The sequence below is a fragment of the Mauremys mutica genome, chromosome 13 (genome assembly GCF_020497125.1).
Source record: "Mauremys mutica isolate MM-2020 ecotype Southern chromosome 13, ASM2049712v1, whole genome shotgun sequence".
Lineage (NCBI taxonomy): Eukaryota > Metazoa > Chordata > Testudines > Geoemydidae > Mauremys > Mauremys mutica.
Window position 1 is genome coordinate 9,812,422 of NC_059084.1, and position 26,507 is coordinate 9,838,928.

At 42.8% G+C, this 26,507-nt stretch overlaps 1 protein-coding gene across 1 annotated transcript in view; it reads right to left on the bottom strand.

Annotated features, from left to right (window-relative positions):
• CDH26 (cadherin 26) overlaps positions 1 to 19,211 on the bottom strand; it is a 33,625-nt gene extending 14,414 nt beyond the window's left edge. Inside the window, exons 1-7 of the mRNA XM_044984581.1 lie at positions 19,081 to 19,211; positions 9,534 to 9,611; positions 8,492 to 8,614; positions 7,039 to 7,200; positions 5,788 to 5,935; positions 3,310 to 3,476; positions 2,819 to 2,947 (exon numbers count right to left, since the gene is read on the bottom strand). Coding sequence (XP_044840516.1) covers positions 2,819 to 2,947; positions 3,310 to 3,476; positions 5,788 to 5,935; positions 7,039 to 7,200; positions 8,492 to 8,614; positions 9,534 to 9,611; positions 19,081 to 19,113 — 840 coding nt within the window. The 5' untranslated portion in view covers positions 19,114 to 19,211. The remainder of the gene's footprint in view (positions 1 to 2,818; positions 2,948 to 3,309; positions 3,477 to 5,787; positions 5,936 to 7,038; positions 7,201 to 8,491; positions 8,615 to 9,533; positions 9,612 to 19,080) is intronic.
• Positions 19,212 to 26,507: the final 7,296 nt, after the last annotated feature.

Sequence of the window (26,507 nt, forward strand, 5' to 3'; positions counted from 1 at the left end):
CTTAGTTCTTGGATGAGGTAGGGTTCCCCTCTCTCTCAGCCTCTGGTTCAGAAGAAAAAGCAATTACATAAGAACGGCCGTACCGGGTCAGACCAAAGATCCATCTAGCCCAGTATCTGTCTACCGACAGTGTCCAATGCCAGGTGCCCCAGAGGGAGTGAACCTAACAGGCAATGATCAAGTGATCTCTCTCCTGCCATCCATCTCCATCCTCTGACAAACAGAGGCTAGGGACACCATTCCTTACCCATTGATGCTTTCCAGATCCACAACAGTGGAGGATGCATTGCTAAACATAAAGAACATTGAGCCTGCATTCCAGTAGGTTGTAATCAGCCTGGGGAGACTCGTAACTCAGCAGAAAGAAAAAGAAAACAAAGGAAAGGGAAGATCCTGACCATGAAACAAAACAATAAACACCCAAACTGATCCCACTCTCCTCAAAAACACTCTGGATTTTTTATAAAGCTCTCAGGCCAGGCTGTTCACTATGCTCCTTCCAGAGTCGTCTAGGAACTACATCTACCTAAAATATTTTTTACGCAAAAAACAGCCTAGGGACTTAGCAACACGTCCAGCTCACAAACAAAGTTCTCATCACGCATCAGGCTCTTCCTCAGACCAACTCTGGCCATAAGTTTGAGCTCTTTTCCAGAATTCCAAGGTAACTGTTCATTAATCCATAACCCTTTTAAAAGTCACTTTCCTTTAGGCAAGCTTGGTTCGTTGGTCCCATTGTCATAGCAAGCCCCCTCCTGAGAGCACCCTGCTGCTGGTATTAGAGACAGTTTTATCCTCTGACCTGACAGTAGATACAACTCAACAAAACTTAACTTCTACAGTGGGATATACAGAGGGTACATAAGTAGCCAGATGTACAGGGCATTATGTGAAAAAATTCTGGTTGTGATCCAATCAACATTTCCAGTTGTCAGCTATATTAAAATAAATTGACTCTATAATGTGCATTTGAGAATGCAGGTATAATGGGGTGTAAACCCCACACTGGCACTGAGAGGGTTAATAAGAGCCTGGGAGCTGGAACCCAGAGGGGTGCTAAGTAGGTCAATTAGCTGGTCCACCTGGAAGAGAGTCAGGACTGAGAAAACTCAGAGAGAGAGTCAGGAGAGAGGAGGCTGGGAGTTCCTGCTCTCTGAGAATGGTCTGATAGAAGTCAGGTGAGAGGAGAATTGGGAAAAGCTACAGGAGGGGAGTTACTTTGTGTGGTGCATCTCAAAATGGAGGCAAGAGTCCTGGGAGGCAGCCCTGGGGTGTCAGTGTTCAGCTGAAAAGTAGAGTACCAAGGAAACTTGTGAAGGACTAACATTTAAGCCTGGCAGGGATGGAAGTGGGTCAGATTGTACTTCTGGTTTGGGATTTGGCAAAGAACTCTAGGGAAGAATCCTACAAGCCAGAGCCCTGAAAGAAGGGAGTGCCTGAGAGGCATGCAGGTGCACAGTGAGCGCAGGAAGGGGCTGGCAGGAAAGGTCTGTGGACAGGCTGAGATTGGAAGTGGTCCCGGGGAGGCAGCAAGGAGTCTGAGTAGATGGACCTTGGCTGCTTTCTACAGGGTCCCTAGACTGGAACCCAGAGGAGAAGAGGGTCTGGGTTTCCACTGGCCACCAGAAAAGATCCTGGAGACCACTTGTGGAAGGACTAGTGTGTTAGGACTTGGGATGGAGAGTTGGCTTGAGGTTGCCACTCCATTGTTTATCAGACTCTGTTACTCCAGAGGAGATGGGACTAAACGTGGCCTGTCCAGAGGGTTGAGTCACAAGAAGACTCAGACCGCCGCAAGGCCGGAGAGGCTGTCGGTAAGAAGAGATCCTGCTATGCCATGCCCAGCCAAAAGAGGGCATGACAGCAGTGAGTCCACTTTTCTACAACATGTAAGTGCTGTTTTAATAGCACCTGATTACAGAAATGGCACTAAAACCTTTAGAGGAGCCAATATCAGTACATGGGAATCCATTGAAATTGATGACATCCTGTCAAGTGTCTTCCTGTCAACATTTAAGAGATTTCTATTGACATCATAAATGCCGAGGCCAGAAGGGACCATTCTGATCATCTAGTCTGACCTCCTGTATAACAGGCCCAAAATAATTCCTAGAGCAGATCTTTTAGAAAAACCGATTTAAAAATTGTCAGCAATAGATGAATTGTTCCAATGGTTAGTTACTCACGTCAATAAAAATGTATGCCTTATTTCCAGTCTGCATTTGTCTAGCTTTAATTTCCAGACATATCCCTTTCTCGGCTAGACTGAAGAGTCCATTATTATATATGTGTTACCTCAGATAGATACTTATAGAATGTCATCAAATCAACCCTTAACCTTCTCTTGGATAATCCAAATAGATAGACTCAAGGAGCTCAATAACTAAAAGCTGGTTTTCTAAGCTTTTAATCATTGTCATGGCTCTTCTCTGAACCCACTCCAATCTATCAACATCCTTTTTGAACTGTGGGCACCAGAACTGGATACAGTATTCCAGCAGCAGTCACACATTGCCAAATATAGAAGTAAAATAATCTCTCTACTCCAACTCGAGATTCCCCTGTTTATGCATTCCAGGATGTCATTAGCAATTTTGGCCACAGTGTCGCACTAGGAGTTTATGTCCAGCTGAGTATCCATCACAACCCCCAAATCTTAGTGCTGTTTTGTTAATAACTCACATACATATGTACATTAGCTTGATCTTGCAAGGTGCCAAGCACTCTTAATTTACCACTGAGCGTACTCGGCACCTGGCAGGATTGAAATTTCTTCGTCTTGGGATGATTCAGTAAAGTAGCTGCACTTTTTCCTTACATTTTCCTTGGTAAATACAGGCAGGTGGTTGTTTGTATCTTCAACGGCAATGTTAACTGTTGCAGTAGATGACATTTGTGGAGTACCATGGTCTCTGGCTTTGATCAGAAGCTTGAAAGAGCTGGCAGTCTGAAAAACAAGTTAATTAACTTCCAAAATATAGGTTGGAATAAAAAGTGTCTGGTCGCTGCTACAAAATTGATCCTTTAAACTACACTTCTACCCCAATATAACACTGTCCTTGGGAGCCAAAAAATCTTACCGTGTTATAGGTGAAACCGTGTTATATTGAACTTGCTTTGATCCGCTAGAGCCCGCAGCCCCGCCCCTGCGGAGGGCTGCTTACCACGTTCTATCCAAATTCATGTTATATCGGGGTAGAAGTGTATTTATATTTGTGAATTTCTCCGTACTCCAGAGATTCCTATATGAACCTACATTTACCTAAATATACATGGCAAGTATATATCATAACATATTATGTACTTCACCTGATGATCCAAGCATCCTGAAATCATTATCAAACCACTGGTAGGAACGATGTTAAATCTGGGCTCTTTCAGATTGGGTGTCTGTGTAGTAAGGGAATAGATCACCCGAGAATTAGCGGTGTCTTTTTCATCTTTGTCAAGGGCTGTCACTTGGAAAACTGGCTCATCTAGGATGAAGAATTGAAGCATTTATTACTCGAGCTCAACACTGACATGGATGTGCTTGGGCCTAATGACCTTTATCCCTCTCTACTACTTCCCCTCTCCCCTCATTACTCCAAGGCTTCTGCATGTCCACTAGACGCCTCTGTGCCGCCACATACTCTCTCCACATTTGGACTGAGGTTTGCCACTTATGTTTCTCTTCCTCTGCAGCTCCTCCCTCCTCTCCCGCCATTATAATTACTCTAGCTCACTTAGGGACAGAAATTGGTAAGAGAGAGATATACTATAAAGATATTTATTGCATTTCTGTATTTCTTTACTAAACATTCACTGGTTTCTAACCTAGCAGTGCTGCCAGTCAGCCTCACACTGTGTGTTCACATCACTGTTCTTTCTGAGCACACCCAGTCCAGTTTTTTGTTTATCATCTGGTTCATTAGTGGAACTGAAAAAGATTCAGAGATGGCTTCCATGCAAAGGAAAAACTAAAAATATTAGGGCTGCAGCTTTGAAAAGAGATGACTAAGGGAGGATGATAGAGATCAATAAAATATGGAAGGAGTGAATAGAGAAGTGTTATTTATCCTTTTCAAACAACACAAAATCCAGGGGTCATCTGATTAAATTAATAGGCAGCAGATTTAATGCAAACAAGAGGAAGTACTTCTTCAAATAATGCACAACTAACCAGCGGAATTCATTGCCATGGGATGTCCTGATAGCCAAGAGTATAACATGGTTCAAAAAGAACTGCATAAGTTCATGGAGGATAGGTCCGTCGATGGCTATTTGGCAAGACGGTCAGGGATGCAACCCCATGCTCAAGACTGCCTTAAATTTCTGACTACCCGAAGCCAAGAATGAAAGACAGGATGGATCACTCCATAATTATCCTGTTCTCTTCATTGCCCCTGAAGCTCTGGTACAGGCCACTATCAGAGACAGGATACTGGGCAAGATAGACCATGATCTGACCCAGTATGGCAGCTTTTATGTTCTTATCTGTAAGGGTGAAAGGGTCCAATCCTGCAACATGCTCAGCACCTCCTCTAAGGAGCAGAGCCCTATCAGTTTCCAAGTCCAACCACTAAACAACTGATTCACGTGCCTGCCAGGAACACTGAAAGCTCTACTGCTGAAAATGACTGTGTTCCATATGCAGATAAGGGATACTGGAATTACGTACAAAGGCTCTAAACCAGTTCCCACTAAAATCAATGTGAATTTTGCCATTGACATCAACAGTGTATGACCCTGGGATTGTTATTTCCAGGTTGGAGCTGGCCCTGTCTACTTCCCATCCCTTTAAGTTCTCTACAATTGTGTGCAAGTTTTGACTGATAAAAAGGTACCAGACTCAAGGATGCTGGAGGTTTTGCTAAAGATATTTGGTGTTTCTGTATAACATGCTGCCATTGTGTATTTAAAGTTGATGTATACAATAACTTTGGCATTACAGCTTCTCACATGCATGCACACTAAGACACTTCATGCAGGGCTTTCATTATGAACCTTCTCTGGTCTAGGAAAATTCTTGACTTTAAGCCTCAAGCTTTGCAACATCATTTAAACTGCATGATAAAAATGACTCCTCAAACTGCATTCTCTTTTCTGCTGCATTCTTTACAAGAAACTGATTTCAGACCAATTCTTCCTTTAGTTAAGACTTAATTCAATTGCCATACTGCAATCAGAGGTGATAGTAGCAAAGGAATTACTCTAGGGCCCAAGCCTGAAAACAACAGCATGTATCACAGTACTGAAGGCAATGGGGATACTTGTGACAGTCTGTAAGCACCTTTTATTAGGTACTTACAGAATTGTGACCTCTCTGTACATTACTTATGACTCCAACAGAAATGGAAAATTGTTCCTTCACTCCCTAAACCAGTGTTTCTCAAAACAGGGGTCGCTGCTTGTGTAGGGAAAGCCCCTGGCAGGCTGGGCCGGTTTGTTTACCTGCCCCGTCCACAGGTCTGGCCGATTGCGGCTCCCACTGGCTACGTTTCACCGCTCCAGGCCAATGGGAGCTGCCGGAAGCAGCGGCCAGTATGTCCCTCGGCCCGCGCCACTTCCAGCAGCCCCCATTGGCCCAGAGCAGTGAACCACGGCCAGTGGGAGCTGCAATTGGCCGGACCTGCGGACGGGGCAGGTAAACAAACCACCTTGGCCCGCCACGGGCTTTCCCTACACAAGCAGCGACCCCAGTTTGAGAAATACTGCCCTAAACATATGTATATTTGAATAAAAACTATAGGGGAGGGGGAAAAAAACCATAAGCCACTAGAAATCGCTTCTTTAGATAGCACTTACCTGTATGATGGTTTTCTTTTATAGTAATGTTAAATTCCTCCTTGGGAAACTTGGGTGCATTATCATTAATGTCTTTAATCTTAATATTGAAAAATAAAGATCTGTCCTCTATCTCCCCAGTCATTCTATTTGCAACATCAAAACGTATCTGAGTAATGGATATCGATACAGAAACAAAAGTTAGCTATCAGAATTGCACAGGAAATCTCTTTAAGCTATTTCAGTTATAAACATATTTGTCTATTTTTTTTTTTTTTTGCTTTGCATCACCAACAATAAGTTGATTCACTTGGCAAAGTTAGTATAACTCAAAACAATTACCCTCTGCATTTAAAAACTAAACATGGTAAAGTTCTAGACTTTTTGCAAAAATAAATACATAGATAAAATGGAAATGCAGCAGCGCAAAATAACCCAGCAATGGGAGAATCTAACACATCATGTAAATTCAGAAGACCATTGCGGCACCTGCCTTTTGGTCCACTTGATGTAGTTTGTGGACCAGGCTTGGCAGGCTTCTTTCTAGGCCATTCAGAGTTGCTGCAACTATGCACCAGCTTGGCCTGGTTTCCTCTCCACACTGTGCTTGCAGGGCAGCACTCCAGACAATAACTCATGTGGTGGAAGAGGGCCCAACTCTACATTGGGAGGGTGGTTCACAATGCCTAGCCTCCCTGAATACAAAGACCATCCTTTGGTTATGGTACCTAAACATTGAGTTCTCCCATCTGCATACAAGGAAGGAAGAGAACTTCCTCTATACATCAGCATAAATTTGCTTCCAGAAACAGTAACGGTGCAACAGCACTGTACTACAGGCCGATAGTTTATGGTTTTACAACTCATACTTTGCTGCTAGAACTGCAATTTATCATGAGGTGTACAACAAGAACCTTAGACTTCAGGTTCAACCATGCTTCCTTAGAACTGCTTGTGCTGCTTCCTAGCAATATCACTGTAGCTATGCAAGGAGTAAAATTCTGGGTTTGCAGAACTTCAAGCATGGCACAAAGGTTAGACAAGGACATTGATCAATGTTTAGATAATTTAAGCAATTTTATGGAGATCATTGGCCATGCAGATATTTATTGACATATTTATGATAAATATCATAAGAGTTAAGCAAGAAAGTAACAAACAAATACAGACTTGAATTTACTGCTGGATTTCCTCCTTCACATGAAACATTTAGCACTGGGAGAGTAATTTAGAGTTGCCATATGCTTCACTGTTCTTCTAAACTCTATTTACCTTAAAAAAGGAGGTGTTCTCTCTGTCAATGGTACGATGCACGTACACATGTCCATTGGCATCGTCTTTTATAGAAAACAACCCAAACTCTGGAGATTCGTTTACACCAGGTCCACTGATTAAATATTTTATGGACACATTATATGACACGTCGTTGAACAGCTACAAAAGAAATGGAGCATTAGTGAAAAGCTAACTGTATCATAAGGATTAAGTTTCAGCACCAGGATTTAAAGGTTTTAAAGATACATTGACAAAAATTCAGGACAACAAATTCATCTGGTACATTTCTGTAGTCATAGTTATATGACTCCACACTCTGGGAGAATAAATACCATAGGATGTTTCTAGCTACTATGTTAATTCAAATTGTGATGCCAATTTTTGATAAGAAGCAATTTTTACCAGAAGTGGGAGATCTTCATAGTAGTTATGGAGCCTTTGTAATTAAGCGTTTGATCCAAATCCTATTGAAATTAATAGAAAGCCAGTTGGATTGGACCCTAATGTATTAAGAGCAAGGACAAGTTCATAAATTAAAGAGCAACGAATCCCCAGGCCTAGTTAACTTGGACCCAAGTGTTCTGAAGGAACTGAAGAACAAAGGGTGTGAGCTGTTACCAAAAGTCTATAATCACTCATCAAAATCAGCAACTGTAAAAGCTGATACTGAGAACAGCAAAAAGTTATGCCTATCTTTAAGATATGATCACTCTGAGAACCTGAGAATTACAGACTAGTGAACCTTACTTGATCATCAAGTAATCTTGTTGAAACGACAATTAAAAATAGATGAATACTACAAAAAAATGCCTAGATGAACATAATATGACAGGGACAAGCCAGCACTGCTTCTGTAAAGGAATATCAAACCTCCCTAACACAGTTCTTTTAGTGTGTCCAAAAAAACAACAACCAGTAGATAATGGAGAACCAGTTGGACTTTCAAAAAGTCTTTCACATAATCCCTTCAAGAGGCTATTAAGGAGACTTAAGTAGCCATGGAATGAGAGGCAATGTACTGTCATGAAAGACCAAAAGGTTAATCAAATAAGGAACAAACAAAGACTTTAGTTTTCTATTGGACTTTCTCTTCCATATAAACTCTAATGTACCTAATGCTAACTCATAGAAAGAAACAACTCCTATGGACACTTTTTCCTGAGTTGTCCATGGATTTCTTCGCTTCCTCTGAAGCAGCTGGGACTGATCACTGTCAGGGAAGGAATACTGGTCTAGATGGACAACTGGTTCAACCTGCTACGACAGTTCTTATGTTTCTATCTTATGTGGTGTGAAAGGAAGGTACCAGTCTCTTGAATGAGGACCAATCATGCTCCACAGTGGAAGAGTGGCAGCCTCTCCACCCCATTATATTGGAGGCCTCAATCTGCGATGGATAGTATTCTATACAGGAAAGTAGGAATATCCTTACTAAGAGGTTTTGTTTTACCTCTCCAGCAAGTTTGGGGAATGGTCCTTTGTCCTCCTCTTCAAGTTCAAAGGTGGTTATAACCCACCTCCTTTTTGTACGCCGTAGAGGACGAAGATTGTCTGACTGATAATGATCCAGCCCCTGTTGATATAATAATGAATTCAGGTCACAAAAGTGGGAGACGACTCTCCCATTAGATTGTGAATTGCAGATTTTGCTTTTATGATTAAACTATTTTATAAATGTAAGAAGTCTGAGTATAAACCTAATATTTTAAAATCATTACAGTTTTCAATAGAACTGGGATTAGAACTTGGAATTTCCTGATTCCCAGCCCTATGTGGGATGCAATAGACAAGAGGGAAGAAAGTGATTGATCAAGTATTGTACCTGTCTACTTTCTAATACAGGGGTCGGCAACCTTTCAGAAGTGCTGTGCCGAGTCTTCATTTATTCACTCTAATGGAAAGTTGTGCGTGCCAATGTTTTAATGTTTTTAGAAGGTCTCTTTCTAGAAGTCTATAATATATAAATAAACTATTGTTGTATGTAAAGTAAATAAGGTTTTTAAAAAGTTTAAGAAGCTTCATTTAAAATTAAATTAAAATGCAGAGCCCCCCCAGACTGGTGGCCAGGACCCGGGCAGTGCGAGTGCCACTGAAAATCGGCACGTTCGCGTGCCGCCTTTGGCACATGTGCCATAGGTTGCCTACCCCTGCTCTAATACTTCCTCTAATAGGGAGTGAACTTTTCCCCAAACATACATACTAACAGGCGCAGCCACAAGAACAAATTTGGCACTTAGATGCAAGGGGGGCAGGTACTGATGGAAATAATTTTGCAAATAGGCCACTCTTCCCTTCGACTTCTCAAGCATAAAGGGTTCATCAAAGAGTGTGACCTGGCCTTTTAATAATGCAACTAATTCTTCCCTGCCTTTTCACATCATGGTGATTTCTTGCAAGCCAAGACTAGCATTGCAAATCCTAAAAATTTACATATCACTCTACTCCCAATTTTAAATACATTATTTATTAAGTAAATTAGTTGACCAACAAACCTTGCTGTTTGTCTTGTCGATGGTCTTTATTAGACTGACACTGTCCTTTTCAGGAGAGGTGTTGCTGGCAGCAGTAACCTTATAAAACAAAATGGCTTTAATTAGAGGGATGGCTAATTATAAGATGTCTGTGAGACTTATGTAATAATCTGCTTACCCAACAGAAAGTACATTGCTTTTTCAGATAGAAAAAGGAACCAAAAGACATCTGACTTTAAGAAGAGTTTTCATCAAGCATTTCCCAAATTGTGAAGTATAAAACAGAGCTTGATTTATGGTGGATTGGGTTTCTTTATCTCTCCAGAACTTACTAAAAGTTTTTAGTATCATAGATTTGTTTATCTTCTTGTAATAGTGTTGCTTCACACCTGACTCCATAAATTTGTGGTTTTTTCCCAAATCCAAACAAATACTAGGAAATACTAATATTCTGATACGCAGTCCTACAACATACCAGTACTTAACCCAAAAGGATAATTACCGTAGTACAGGATACTCTTACATAAGCAAGTGGTCAATTATTTCTTTGCTTTAAGAGTTAGCTCGTTGACATTTATGGCTTAAAGTGTTAGGTCCTAAAACAAGGACTTATCAGGTGGGATTTTCAAAAGCACTCAGTGGTGGTTTAACACACTTCCCACCAATGTCAGTATCGTGGGGAGAAGAACCACGCCCACCCTGAACAATTTTGAAAATCCCACTCTATTTGGTCTGCAGGTGAGATTTTCAATGGAGACTAAGGGAGTCAAGACCCCAACTCCCATGGAACTTCAATAGCTAACTCATTCCCTTGGGCCCCTTTGCAAATGAAAGGAAAGACGTTCTACAAAACAACTTTCACAGCTGTGGCATTTTCAATGTTGAGCTCACCAGTGGGGGTATGTTTTCAACAAAGCTGAGACTTAGGCTCCATTTTCCAGATGTAGCCTGTACCCACAAAACCGGAATTTTCAATTTTTTACCTGCAAAATTATTTGCAGGGGCAGTCAAGGCTACTAAACTATTTGATTTGCAACTGCAATGTAATTGTGGATCAAGTGTTGCGAGTGCCGTTTATGACCAGAAAAGAAAGCCCATCCTTTTGAGAGCTCTCTGTCTCTTTAGTTGTGACGCTCTGTACCTTGGGGGAACACCCAACACCCCCATGTTCATCCTTGTAAAATGATTGTGTGGTTTCCAATGCAAAGTTTGTCATGTCAGGTGTCTACGGAAGGCTCATGATATACTAAGTATTGTTTTATAGTGATGTTATAGTTATGTTATGGGCTATAATTTCATGTATATAGTTGTGAGGCTGAAACTGTATCCTTATGGCTTAAAGCAGGCCCAGACAAGAACTCTCCAAGAGCAGACAGGCAGTTGACACCTCATCTGGGCAGGTATGGGGCAAACCCAGCTCAGCCTCACAGGAACAAAAGATGCTGGTGTAGGCAGCAACAAAAAAAATCTGTTAGGGTAGGTCTATACTGTGAAGTTATTGACAAAACGTTTGTCTTTCATGGGTACTTAAAAAAGCCTCCCCGTGAAAGACAAAAGTTTTGCCAATGCAAGTGGCAGTGTGAACGCCGCTTTATTGGCAGGAGCTGGAAGTATTTTGTCAGCAAAAGTGCCGACAAAGAGCGTTTACACACGCTGACTTTTAGCGACAAGGCTGTGTTGACCCAGCCTTGTCACTAAAAGCTGTGTGGTGCAGACAAGCCCTTAGAGATTCTCGAGGGAATCACCCCCCTTCCTTCGGTCAGTTTGGAACTGCGATGAGGTAATGCTCACCTGACTCTGAAGCGGGGGAGGGGGCAAAGCCAAGAGGGAAAAAAGGACATGAAAAAAGGAGAGACATTTGCCATGCTCTCTCTCTCTTTTCCACCTACATCTACAGACACCACACCAAGCGACTGAAGTACTGATCAAAGGGGAGAGCCTGGCTGAAGAGCAACCAGCCACCCTGTGGTGAGAAGCATCTAAGTTTGTAAGGGCACTGAAAGTGTTAAGATCAGCTTAGAATGCGTTTTGCTTTTATTTCATTTGACCAAATCCCACTTGTTATGGTTTGACTTATAATCACTTAAAAACTATCTTTATAGTTAATAAATCTGTTTGTTTATTCTACCTGAAGCAGTGTGTTTGCTTTGAAGTGTGTCAGAGACTCCCCTTGGGATAACAAGCCTAGTACATATCAGTTTCTTTGTTAAACAGATGAACGCATATAAGCTTGCAAGTCCAGTGGGCATAACTGGACACTGCGAGACGGAGGTTCCTAGGGTTGTGTCTGGGACCGGAGATATTAGCTAGTGTCATTCAGTTACAAGTAGCTGGGCGCAGCTTACATGCCAGAGGCTGTGCGTGAACAGCCCAGGAGTGGGGTTCTCACAACAGAGCAGGGTAAGGCTGGCTCCCAGAGTCAAGGATTGGAGTGACCGAGCAGATCACGGGTCCAGATTACACCAGAGGGGAACATCATAATAGTATATGAAACGATATTATGTAGAACTAATTATCTGCAAACACAAACAAGCTTTTCCATGGAAGACCAACTTTTTATCATAAAGGGCATTAAGCACATGCACGGTACAAAGGTCTGCTTTATTGCAACTGAAATGAATGAAGTTACTCCAAGGTCCATACCCATTTCCTTAAACAGCATACAAAAGTGTGAACTGCTGGTCAGAGAAATATTGTTCCCCCTTTCATGGCATGTTATCAGGTCCTCTAGTCTATCCCCTGGGGAGAGTGCAGGATTGATCTCCAATGTATATGTTCTAATGCTTCACATGCTAGTTTGAAGTGTCTCCCAGGGCTATATTGTGCTATGCATTATTAATATCAATTGCTGTTCATTAACTCACTGAACAATATGGCCCACTGGCTGGGGCTTTCACCATTTTCCATGGGAAGTTATTCCACAATCTTGTAAAGCTCAGCTACGTGCTCCCCTAGTTACCCTCCTCTTCATTTCATTCCATTATTTTTAGCTACAGCCACTTTGTACCATGGTGATTTCTCTCTCTCGTCGGTATTTACACCCTTCCAGTATATGCGGCGGGCAAGTCATTCTCTGCCATTTCCACAGGACCATATCCTGAGAAGTGCTGGCTTCAGGTGCTCAGTAAGCAGGAACAGAATGTGGCCATAACTCAGTCTGTGCCTGGTAAAGCCCATAACCGTTCCAGCCACAATTCCCTTCCTTTCACTGTACAACAGACTCAGGCTGTGGCTACACTTGCAGATGTAGAGTGCCGGGAGATAAACCAGCCCTCGGAGACAGCAGCAGGGAAAGCGGTGCCCTGTGTTCACACTTGCTCCTTGTGACTGTGGAGCACGTCCACATTAGCAGCTCTTACAACGCCACAGAGAGCAGTGCGTTGTGGGAGCTATCCCAGTGTGCAAGTGGCTGCAGCGTGCTTTGGAAAGGGTTTGCAATGCTTAATGCGTCACATAATGCAGGTTTCCCAATCCCATTGTTCCAGGGGCATCCTACTAGATTGCCAGCTGCTTTTCAAATGAAGGGGTGGGGAGTATGACAGGGAGTGTGTTGCGTGTATGTGGGGTGAGAGAAAGTGTGTTTTGGGGGGCAGTGTGTCAGCATGCTGTCTTGTAAATTCAGACAGAGGCAGGGGGAGGGTGGAAACCCGACATCAGCCCCTACTCACCACTTCTCTCTCTCTCTCACATACACACACACACGCACAAATGTCCTCTGCAGCAGGAGCATTGCACAGTTATGGTTTGCTTATGATAGTTAATTCTGCAGAGACTTTCACAAGCATGTCACTACAATAGAACCTCAGAGTTATGAGCACCTCAGAAATGGAGGTAATTTGTAATTCTGAAATGTTCGTAACTCTGAACGACATGTTATGGTGGTTATTCCAAAAGTTTACAAGTGAAAATTGACTTAATACAGCTTTGAAACTTTACTGTGCAGAACAAAATGTTGCTTTTAATCATCTTAATTTTAATGAAACAAGCACAGAAACAGTTTCCTTACATTGTCAATTTTTTTAAAAATTTTCCCTTTTTTTAGTCGTTTACATTGAACACTGTACTGTACTGTATTTGCTTTTTTAAAATTATTATTATTATTATTTCTGCTGCTGCCTGATTGTGTACTTTCGGTTCAAGTGAAGCGTGTAGTTGAATGGGTCTGTTCGTAACTCTCAGGTTCTACTGTAGTTCCACTCATCTTAATGGGACTATTCATATGCTTTAAAGTAATTCTTTGTAGAACTGGGGACTGAGATTGGTACCAACACTTTTTATGTATTATTTCCATCGCTTTACCTTGTTGCAACATCGTCAACTTGTTTGGTTATTTTTTGCACAAAGGAACCTATTTCATAGAATCATAGACCTGGAATGGACCTCGAGAGGTCATCTAGTCCAGTCCCCTGCACTCAAGGCAGGACTAAGTATTATCTAGACCATCCCTGACAGGTGTTTGTCCAACCTGCTCTTAAAAATCCCCAATGATGGAGATTCCACAACCTCCCTAGGCAATTTATTCCAGTGCTTAACCACCCTGATAGTTAGGAAGTTTTTCCTCATGTCCAACCTAAACCGCCCTTGCTGCAATTTAAGCCCATTGCTTCTTGTCCTATCCTCAGAGGTTAAGAAGAACAATGTTTCTCCCTCCTCCTTGTAACAACCTTTTATGTACTTGAAAATTGTTATCACGTCTCCTCTCAGTCTTCTCTTCTCCAGACTAAACAAACCCAATTTTCTCAATCTTCCCTCTTAGGTCATGTTTTCTAGACCATTAATCATTTTTGTTGCTCTTCTGTGGACTTTCCCCAATCTGTCCACATCTTTCCTGAAACGTGGCACCTAGAACTGGACACAATACTCCAGCTGAGGCCTAATCAGTGCGGAATAGAGCAGAAGAATTACTTCTCGTGTCTTGCTTACAACACTCCTGCTAATACATCCCAGAAGGATGTTTGCTTTTTTTGCAAAAGCGTTACACTGTTGACTCATATTTAGGGTGACCAGATGTCCTGATTTTATAGGGACAGTCCTGTTTTTTGGGGCTTTTTCTTATATAGGTTCCTATTACCCCCCTACCCCCTGTCCTGATTTTTCACACTTGCTGTCTGGTCACCCTACTCATATTTAGCTTGTGGTCCACTATGACCCCCAGATCCCTTTCCGCAGCACTCCTTCCTAGGCAGTCATTTCCCATTTTGTAGGTGTGCAACTGATTGTTCCTTCCTAAGTGGAGAACTTTACATTTGTCCTTATTGAACTTCATTGTATTTACTTCAGACCATTTCTCCAGTTTGTCCAGATCATTTTGAATTTTAATCCTATCCTCCAAAGCACTTGCAACCTCTCCCAGCTAGGTACCATCAGCAAACTTTATAAGTGTACTCTCTACGACATTACCTACATTATTGATTAATTGATTTGTAGGCTTGGAAGGATTAGATTTTTGTTAGTAAATGTTGATTTCACCGAACATACACAAACTGACAAATTGCCATCCATGATCATTTACATTTAAAGCTAGACAATGTAAGAAAAATTCTGCTTCAAAATGTACTAGAATTGATTTAAGGATATTAACTTTGTCTATTATACTTTTGACAACTTGTGTTTTAATGGGTATAAAGCCTTATCTTTTTAAATCTCATCCACTGTCATCTAATAATTAGTGTCTGGCCCCTCCATAACTTCCCACAACTATAAAAATGTTGGCCCGGAGCGGTGAACCGCAGCTCTATAAAACAGGGAAGCAGGGTGCTTCCAAATATGGGAGGGCTGAGACTAGCTCCTTTCCAGCACAAGGCAACATGTCCTCAGGTGCCGGGGCAGGAGATGGGCAGGGATTACAGAAACTGTCCCAGTTGTTAGCTGGCGGAGTTCTGCAGCTGAACAAATGACAGAATCCTTTATTTCTTTTGACCAGATCTGACTTGGTATGCTTTGATTTATAATCTTTATAGTTAATACATTTGGGTTTTTTATTCTACCTAAAGCAGTGTGTTTGGTTTGAACCATGTCAGAGGCTCCCCTTGGGATAACAACTCTGGTACGTATCAGTTTTCTTTGTTAAATTGATGAACTCATATAAGCTTGCAGCGTCCAGTGGGCAAGGAGATATTAGCTAGTGTCATTCGGTTGCAAGTAGCTGGGCGCAGCTTACATGCCAGAGGCTGTGCGTGAACAGCCCAGGAGCGGGGTTCTCACAGCAGAGCAGGGTAAGGCTGGCTCCCAGAGTCAAGGATTGGAGTGACCAAGCAGATCACGGGTCCAGATTACACCAGAGGGGAACATCATAATAGTATATGAAAGGATATTATGTAGAACTAGTTATCTGCAAACACAAACAAGCTTTTCCATGGAAGACCAAGTTTTTATCATAAAGGGCATTAAGCCCAAGCACAGTACAAAGGTCTGCTTTATTGCAACTAAAATTAATGAAGTTACTCATAGGTCCATACCCATTTCCTTAAACAGCATACAAAAGTGTGAACTGCTGGTCAGAGAAATATTGTTCCCCCTTTCATGGCATGGCTTAACTTCAAGCATGTTACTACAGTAGAACCTCAGAGTTATGAACGCCTCGGGAATGGAGGTAATTTGTAATTCTGAAATGTTCGTAACTCTGAACAAAATGTTATGGTGGTTCTTTCAAAAGTTTACAACTGAATATTGACTTAATACAGCTTTGAAACTTTACTATGTAGAAGAAAATGTTGCTTTGAACTGTGACAAAGTGGAACTGTTCTTAATGTTTCCTCTGAATACTGTGTGGGTGCCTCAGTTTCTGGCCAATGCTCTGTCTCCTGGCAACTAATGGCCCAGGCCCTTCCCCCACCCCCCGCAAGGGGATGCTAAAGATGTGGGAGAACAAAGAGGTCAGGTGACCTCCTGGCCCTGGAAAGGAACTTCGCAGAGAAGGAGGGGCTGGAGGGGGTTTCACTTTGGGGCTGGCTGGGGACGGGAACTGAATGCAGACGGGGTTGTCTGGCTCACTGGGCCCCAGAATGGACCCGGCTGAGGGGTCCTGTTCTCTGTACCTACAAGCTCTGTTTTAGACCGTGTTCCTGTCATCTAATAAACCTCTGTTTTACTGGCTGGCTAAGAGTCACATCTGACTGCGAAGTGGGGGTGCAGGACCCTGTGGGACCCTGGGCGGACTCACTGTGGGAAGCGCATGGAGGAGCATATGCTGAATGCTCCAAGGTCACACCCATGAAGGTGAAGTCATGTGAGCTTCTTGCCCTGAGAACAGTCTGCTCCAAGGGAAAAGAGGCTCCCCAAAGTCCTGACTGGCTTTGTGGGGAGCAGTTCCAGAGCATCACCCGGGGACTCCGTGACATTAGCCATCTTAATTTTAATGAAACAAGCACAGAAACAGTTTCCTTACCTTGTAAAAAAAAAACAACTCTCCTTTTTTTTTTAGTTGTTTACATTTAACACTGTACTGTATTTGCTTTTTTATTATTATTATTTCTGCTGCTGCCTGATTGTGTACTTTTGGTTCCAAGTGAAGCGTGTAGTTCAATGGGTCAGTTCGTAACTCTCAGGTTCTACTGTAGTTCCACTCATCTTAATGGGACTATTCATATGCTTTAAAGTAATTCTTTGTAGAACTGGGGACTGAGATTGGTATCAACATTTTATGTATTATTTCCATCGCTTTACCTTGTAGCAATATCTTCAACTTGTTTGGTTATTTCCATCACTTTACCTTGTAGCAATATCTTCAACTTGTTTGGTTATTAGGAATCTATTTCATAGAATCATAGACCTGGAATGGACCTCGAGAGGTCATCTAGTCCAGTCCCCTGCACTCAAGGCAAGACTAAGTTTTACCTAGACCATCCCTGACAGGTGTTTGTCCAGCCTGCTCTTAAAAATCCCCAATGATGGAGATTCCACAACCTCCCTAGGCAATTTATTCCAGTGCTTAACCACCCTGACAGTTAGGAAGTTTTTCCTCATGTCCAACCTAAACCGTCCTTGCTGCAATTTAAAACCATTGCTTCTTAACCTCTGAGGATAGGACAAGAAGAACAATTTTTCTCCCTCCTCCTTGTAACAACCTTTTATGTACTTGAAAATTGTTATCATGTCCCCTCTCAGTCTTCTCTTCTCAAGACTAAACAAACCCAGTTTTCTCAATCTTCCCTCTTAGGTCATGTTTTCTAGACCATTAATCATTTTTGTTGCTCTTCTGTGGACTTTCCCCAATCTGTCCACATCTTTCCTGAAATGTGGCGCCCAGAACTGGACACAATACTCCAGCTGAGGCCTAATCAGCGCGGAGTAGAGCAGAAGAATTCCTTCTCGTGTCTTGCTTACAACACTCCTGCTAATACATCCCAGAATTATGTTTGCTTTTTTTGCAACAGTGTTACGCTGTTGACTCATATTTAGCTTGTGGTCCACTATGACCCCCAGATCCCTTTCCACAGTACTCCTTCCTAGGCAGTCATTTCCCATTTTGTAGGTGTGCAACTGATTGTTCCTTCCTAAGTGGAGAACTTTACATTTGTCCTTATTGAACTTCATTGTATTTACTTCAGACCATTTCTCCAGTTTGTCCAGATCATTTTGAATTTTAATCCTATCCTCCAAAGCACTTGCAACCTCTCCCAGCTTGGTACCATTGGCAAACTTTATAAGTGTACTCTCTATGCCAGGGGTTCTCAGACTTTTGTACTGGTGACCCCTATCACATAGCAAGCCTCTGAGTGTGATCCCCCTTATACATTAAAAAAAACTTTTTTATATATTTAACACCATTATAAATACTGGATGCAAAGCAGGGTTTGGAGTGGAGGCTGACAGCTCGCAACCCCCCCCCCCATGTAATAACCTCGCAACCCCCTAAGGAGTCCTGACCCCCAGTTTGAGAGCCCGTGCGCTATGCCATTATCTAAATCATTAATTGATTTGTAGGCTTGTAAGGATTAGATTTTTGTTGGTAAATGTTGATTTCACCGAACATACACAAACTGACAAATTTCCATCCATGATTATTTAAATTTACAGCTAGACAATGTAAGAAAAATTCTGCTTCAAAATGTACTAGAATTGATTTAAGGATATTTACTTTGTCTATTATGCTGTTGACAACTTGTGTTTTAATGGTTATAAAGCCTTAACTTTTTAAAATCTCATCTACTGTCATTAAATAATTAGTATCTGGCCCCTCCATAACTTCCCACAACTATGAAAATGTAAATTGATTAAAAATCAAAGTGCTTAAAAGTGATATTATTAAAAAACAAAAACCAAAGTTGGCCAAGCCCATCTCCTTGAGATCAGCGCCTCTCTGAAGAAGGCAGGTTAACAGGCAAACTATTTCAAGGGCAAAGATTTCTATTTCCAAAGGCTCCCCCCCCCCCCCACCCGGCGTTCCCACAGTGGGGCAGTTTAATGCGGTGGGGTGTAGCTGGTGGCACAGGTGCGGGGGACGCCTAGGCAGACTCTTGTGTACCCTTTCTTCGGAGCGTCCCCAGCTCCCGCATCCGCTGCCTGCGCACCGCTCCAGCCTGCCCCAGCCTCTTCCCGCAGCCCCCGCGGCGCCCCGCGCACCTACCGCCAGGAGAAGCAGCGCAGCCAGGCGCCCCATGGCCAGCAGAGGAGGCGGTAACCGGAGCGCGAGCGGGTCTGAGCCGCTGCACCGCAGCCTCCCCGCTTATAAAGCGGGTTGGAGGAGCGGCCTGGGCGGCACATGCCGCCCCCCGCTGCAGGGATCGGCGCGGGGATACCGCGGCCGCTTCCCGGAGAGGCGGGGGCCCGCGGAGCGATGGGGGGAGGGGGAGGAGCTCCCCCTCCCGCGCCGGCGGGGGGAGATGCCCGCGGCCCTTGTCAGTAGTTGCTAGAGGTGCAGGCAGAGCCCGGTCTGGTCGGCACGCTCCGCTCCGCTCCGCTCGGAGCCGCGGCAGGTGCCAGCTCCGGAGCGCGCGTGGCTGGGAACAGGGGGGTGGGCGTGCGACACAGGGCTCCCGGGGAAGGAGCGGGGAGCTGCAGGGCTCGTGCCGTTCTTCTGGGGCGTGACCCTGCGCCCCCCCCCCTTCCACTGGCTGTAACTAAGGGGGCCCGGGGCAAGGGAGAGGGGGTGGGAGTCAGCTCTGCCCCTAGCAAACTGTGCCCATGTGCACAACGTGAGGCTCTGCCCAGGGGAGATTGTGGAGATGTTCAGACTAGAGTCATGCAGCAATCTGCCCTGCTGGGCTCCACCTTGGTTGTGCTTGAGTGTAACCATGGGCTCTGGCTGGCTTCCTGACTGGAGGGAATAAATAGTGGTATCTCTTAAGCCCTACCCACTTGTAGCATGAAAATGAGACACACACCCTAGGTGCATAGGTGCTGGAACTGGGGGTGCTCCCGCAGCCCCTGGATTGAAGTGGTTGCCATTATATACAGAGTTTACACTTTGGTTCAATGGCTCTCAGCACCCCACACTCCACAAATTGTTCCAGCATCTGTCTCACTGCATTGTCTAGGTTTCTGATCTTCTGTCTCCTTTCTTACTGCAGCAGTAAAATAGTTCACAGTAAAAGCAGCAAAGAGTCCTGTGGCACCTTATAGACTAACAGACGTTTTGCAGCATGAGCTTTCGTGGGTGAATACCCACTTCGTCGGATGCAAGTGACCCACTTCGTCTGTTAGTCTATAAGGTGCCACAGGATTCTTTGCTGCTTTTACAGATCCAGACTAACATAACACAGCTACCCCTCTGATAGTTCGCAGTGTTGACAGAAATCACGGTCATTGAGCATCGGAGTTACAGCTCACTAGATGAATGGGGCAGTTTGCCCCTCCCAGTTGTTCCAGGCTCTCTGCAAGCTCAACTTGTTCATCTCAGCATCAGTCAAGGTCACATTTTTGTGGTTTTCTTCACAACTGCGACATGGAGATTTCTTTTAAGAAAAATGAAACCTGAGACTCTGGAGAACAACACAGTATCTACAGAAAGGTGGAGTGTGTTGCCTGGGCTGGTACCAGCTAGTTTCAAGCCTTACTCAAGGGCACTCAGTGCCTCAGGGAGAGCTCAACACCTGCCAGGCTCTGGTCCACAGTGTCTAAGGCAGGTTTCAGCAACCTTTGGCATGCGACCTGTCAGGGAAATCCACTGGCAGGCTGGGACGGTTTGTTTACCTGCAGCGTCCACAGGTTCGGCCAATCGCAGCTCCCACTGGCTGCAGTTCGCCGTTCCAGGCCAATGGGGGCCAAGGCATGTGCTGGCCACCACTTCCCACAGACCCCATTGGCCTGGAGCGGCAAACTGCGACCAGTGAGACTGCGATTGGCCAAACCTGCGGACGCTGCAGGTAAACAAACTTGCCCGACCCGCCAGTGGATTTCCCTAATGGGCCACGGGCCAAAGGTTGCCAATCCCTGGTCTAAGGTCTTGTCTGCATCAGGGAGTTTTTGTACCATTGTAGCTAAACAGATGTAGCTCCACTGGGGCAAACCCCTTGTGTAGACTCATTGCACCAGTGTAAAACAGGGTTGTCACCAAGCTGCTCTCCTCAAAATAAGTCAAGCCTCACTTCACTCCAATGGAGTGCAGGTACACTAGGGTGTGCTGCTCTGTTACAGTTCCATCAGCGTAGCTGCCACCCTGTGATGCAAACATTCCTGATGTTGACAAGGACTAGATAATTTTCTTTAATATGCTATTTCACTTCTAATGTCGAGCTAAATTGAAGTGCAGCAAATCACGTCATGAGCAGCTTGACCCATGTCAGTCCCATGCTGGCTCTAGCCTTTCTCCACTGGTGCTTTAAATGAGCATCATTTCTACTGATGCTACAATTCTAGCTGGTAACTCTGAGCTCATTGTATCAGTGAGGTATATACCAGGACAATAAAGACCACAATGTGTTAACGCATCATACTATATGTCATTTATCAATCAGTCCCAGAACCAAAGGAAATGAAACACTACCTCTGCTCTAAGAACCCAAGCCACAAAAAAGGAGACCTGCTGGAGGTAAGGAAATGCCCCCATTCCCCATAGCTCAATGCAGGAGCAAGTGTAGTGATAGATGAATCATCTATTACATTTACTGAGTAGCCTGACTATTCACACATGGATACCCAGTGTCTGTTCCTGAGCTTGGATTCTGGTGCCTTTACCAGGAGAAAGGGTGAAAATACCACCCTCAATTTAACTGGCCAAAATCATAGAAAAAATCTGGGTTTACATGCAAAAAGTCTCCTAGGAAAGTAAGATGATTTCACTCAGCTGCTTTGGTAAATACAGAATATAAGATGAGGCAAAGCACGTGTCATCAGCTCCTTACACTGAGTTTCTGCAGCCATTGTGTGCCCTATGTGAAGTTCAGGGATAATTGCAGTCAAGGGACCACAGATTGCCTCCTCAGTGCACACTTGCGGGCAGACATTTCCTCAAAGGGCTGGGGAGGTTATGAGAGCATGGTCCCTTGGCCCTGAAGGAAGAAGTCTGCATCACAGCATAATCTGTGAACATGTACAGGTGAGCTCAGGGAAGGATTGTAGCCCAGTTGCCGGCCCTTACAAACACAATTGAGCCCTCAGTGACTTTGGGTAAGTCATTTAGACCAGAGGTTCTCAACCAGGGGTACACGTACCTCTGAGGGTATGCAGAGGTCTTCCAGGGGGTACATCAACTCATCTAGACATTTGCCTAGTTTTACAACAGGCTACATAAAAAGCACTAGCGAAGTCAGTATAAACTAAAACTTCATACAGACAATGACTTGTTTATACTACTCTATATACTGTATACTGAAATGTAAGTACAGTACTTATAAGCCAATTGATTTATTTTATTTTATAATTATATGGTAAAAATGAGAGAGTCAGCAATTTTTCAGTGACCATGTGCTGTACCACTTTTGTATTTTTTATATCTGATTTTGTAAGCAAGTAGTTTTTAAGTGAGTTGAAACTTGGGGGTACACAAGGCAAATCAGACTCGTGAAAGGGGTACAGTAGTCTGGAAAGGTTGAGAGCCACTGATTCAGACAAAGACCTAATGGGAGTTAGGTGCCTAAATACCTTTGAGAATCTGGGCCTTTGTCTGTTTCCTCATCTGTAAAATAGGGGCAATACCCACTGTGAATGATAAACATTAATATTGACACAAAATGGTTATTATTAAAGTTATAATTTATTCATATCATGTTAGGTTGTTACAAACTTTGTTGCACCTTGACTAAATCTGAAGAAATAGCAGTATTTGTATATACCTGGTGCTTGGAAAATAATTTATATACTTATGTTTTCAGTTGATTGTTTTATTAAAGTGTTCAGGCTAATTAAAAAAAAAGAAGAAGAAATCTCTGATTTCTCCCAATAAGTGACAGGCACAAGCAGCTTTGTTTTTGCAGAGTTTGTTTGGTAGGCGTTTTTAATTGTGAACTGTGGGTGAAGTTATTGTAGATTCCACTTTTGGGAACTATTTAGATAACAGAGCAACATCCATGAGGAGTGTCTGTCAAAGAGCCAGATGCCACCCCCTTGTCAAGAAACATGAAAATGTTCTTTTTCTCAGATTTGATAGAAAAGTGGTGTGTAGCACCTGGTTGGCCAATGCCAGAAACACCAAGGCTGGAGCCTCTTCTCGTCTCTTTCTCTCTTTATAGAGGAAAAACTTCAGTTTTAAACAAACAATTCTAGGAATAGTCTAATTAAAAATTGATTCCTTCTATAAACACTCTGAAATCTTTACATAACTTTAAGGAAAATAGGTATAGTTGGGAAATGTAGAAAATCTTAATTTATTCCTTAAATGCTTAGAAACAGCTTAAGCTTCTCTGGGATGTTTATTTGCTAAAGTTTTGTATTTAAATAAATATAAATAGAGGTTTTATGCACAAATATAGCAAGGTCACTTGGTCCTTTCACTGGCTACTAATATATAAGAAGCCATTTGCATATAAAATATGGTTGTTAATTGGGGAATTTAATTAGGTATCTGGCAGTGCTTAAGCAACTTCTCTATCAAACTCAGAAAGACAAGAGCCCCCTCCTCAAAGATTAAGAGAAAGGACAAAAATGTATTAGATTGTGTAAGTGTTAAAGACTTTATTTAACAATTATTCAAGTTTGAAGAGACTATTTTGAAAGCTAATAAATTGCTTTTATAGATGATACAAGGGGTTTTGGACTTACATGAACAAAACCTCAACTCTCATGAAAGCCTAATGAAACTAAAGAGTATATCAGAAAATGGACTGACTATAAGAAAGAATTAAAACTCTAAACTTAACAGAGGTTCTGAGATTTCCCCCTACTGTTTAGACAGTTACAACTCTTGTTGCATTAGATTAACAAAATGCATATTCATGAGCTAAAGAAGCTATCTGTACCATCCATCAACCAATGAAAGGGTGAAATCCAGCCATGCCCCAAAAGAGGAGTCTTGCACCTCCAGTGAAATTATGAAATAAGAATATAAATCTCCCTGAATTAAGAAAGCAGCACACTGCTCCCATCTCGACTTCAGCATCACGAATGTCTCAACACACTCTCCTCAGCCTGCTCATCTCATCTCCTTCAATTAAGCAAACAGCAAGAAGACAAAGAAGCCACTTACTGCATCAGAAAGAAGCAGCCTCCTGTAGAGCACTACTTCTGCAGCATAATATTGTCACCAAGACCGCAACATGAGGGGTGAGAAGAAGTTTGCCAAAGCACGGCCAAGGAACTGGGTTTAAATTTTTCTTGTAATGATTTTAATGAGACATTGAAATGCTATTGTAATTTAAGACAGTAATAGCGTCTCTTTAACACTAAACAGATTTAGACTGTATTCCTAACAAGCAGACATAAGCTAACTCAGTAAACAGAGAGAAAAGTGAATTTAATTTGAATAAGATTCTTAATGTTAATTAATCTGCCTATCTCAGGACAGTTCCTAGAATGGCTTCTTTTAAGTAACTGAATTTAACTTTCTCTAGGTCCATAAGACTTAATTAAAATCACTCACCTTTCCCCATTTATAAACTGTTTAGGCTATCCATGATAAATCAAAAAGGACTCACCTGCCCTCAACAAAATTCCTTTGCCCATCTATAAACTGCTCTTGTATCTATGATCCACTAATGCAGGACTCACTACTAATTTTGGAAATAATACTCTTTGGGCTTAACCATAGAAAAGCAGCCTCACCAGAGGTGGGCCCACTCTCAGCAGTGTAATGTCTATTAAAAACTCTCCCAAGAGGCATGCTGAAGTAACCATTGTTAGTATTTTTTTTCCTTTCCTTAATAATAAAACTATCATAGTTAGTCATTATTTGCAGTGTTGTTGTAGTTGTGGTGGCGCCAGGGTATTAGAGGGACAAGGCAGGTGAGGTAATGTATTGGACCAAATTCTGTTGCTGGAAGAGACAAACTTTTGAGCTATACAGAGCTCCATGATCTGAAGAAGAGCTCTGTGTTGCTCAAAAGTTTGTCTCTTCCACCAACAGAAGTTGGTCCAATAAAATATATTACATCACTCACACCTTGTCACTCCTAGTTAATAATTGTGATTATTTTGCTTGTTTATCTTGTGGTGTCCCCTAAGGCATGGCAAGAACCCCATGTGACTAAAATAGTGGGAGTTGCATTCTTGACTTGGGTGAAGACAGACAGTTATTAAGATTTGGCTTGACCATCTCTTGTTTCTATAGATTATAAATTTAGTAATTTGGGAGATACAGTTACAAAACCCTTTCTACCCTACTTTCAGGCCTTCAGGTAGAAAGTACTATGTAAGTGCAAAGGACTGTTATCAAAGGGGAAAACATAGTACAGAAGCCATCTGTACAGCGCAGCTGAGAGAAGATTTCAAAAATTTGTGTCTGTGATTTGAAATAAGCACTTGTACATTTCAGCACAAAAGGATAGTTGTCAGCCTTCCAGTGCTGGTTATTGGCAGTTCCTCCGGGCCATATTTCCATGGGCAAAAAATAGCTTTTTAATTAAAAAAACTCCCTGGCAGTATGGCTTCGTTAGAGCTGTATTAACAGAGACTCCCCCTGGCTATGACTGACCCCAAGACATGGGGGAGGCTGTGGAAAATGGCCAGTATTATCTTTCCCATGGAATCTCCATGGTGCTGGAGAGGGCCCTCTACTGCTGCCACCTCCTGCTTGTCCACTCGCCACCCCTTCCTCTCTATTGCAGACCCTGGATTCCACTGAGCTGCAGAGGGGTGTGGGAAATGGTGCCATCGAGGTGTTTGAGCATCCATTCTGCACAGAACAACAGGAGACTTTTGCATGGAGGATTCTGCACTGTGCTAATCTAGGGGGGGACAAACTTGGGCCTTCAGCAGTTACATAGCGATTGGACTGTCCCCAAGAAGTTCACACGATGGCTCATAAGGAGCAGGTTCACCACAGTTCCATGGTAGTTAGAGCTGTTCTGGGCAATGAGCAGACGTTTCTGACTTGGCCGATTTCTTATCAAACAGGTATTCGATTAGCAATGATTGAGCTACTGTTCAATGGAAAGGGATAAAAAACCAGATCATAACTACTAGTTCAGGTAGCTCTAGTGCCAAGTGTTTGCTCACTTTATCGTAGATAAGCATCAGTGACAGAGAAAACAGGTGCCTTCCTCCACGGAGTTCTCTGGAAATCTGATTTCCAAATAATGTCAGTTATTGTTTTGTAAAAGCTAGACAAACATGACGTCATGTCACGGGGTTTTAAGGTTGTTTCCCTCTAACTATTTTTTTAGCTGCCCAACAGACGGTTATCTCCTCTGCTCAAATAACTGATTAGGTCATACATTTATGCAACACAGCCATAAACAATGCTGGGATTGTGTTGCACTTCAGTGACACTTAAGGCACCAATAAAAATAATGAGGATTCATTCCTTGGTGCTTCAACTTTTGAAATACTTTAACTCAGCTGTTAAATAAATAAAACAATTTTTGTAACCTCACTGTAACAGGGGCCCTTCTGTGCTCATGTCCTTTTCCCTGCAGAAACTGCGCAGACTCCCCTGGGTGTGCTCTCCATGAAATTTTATTT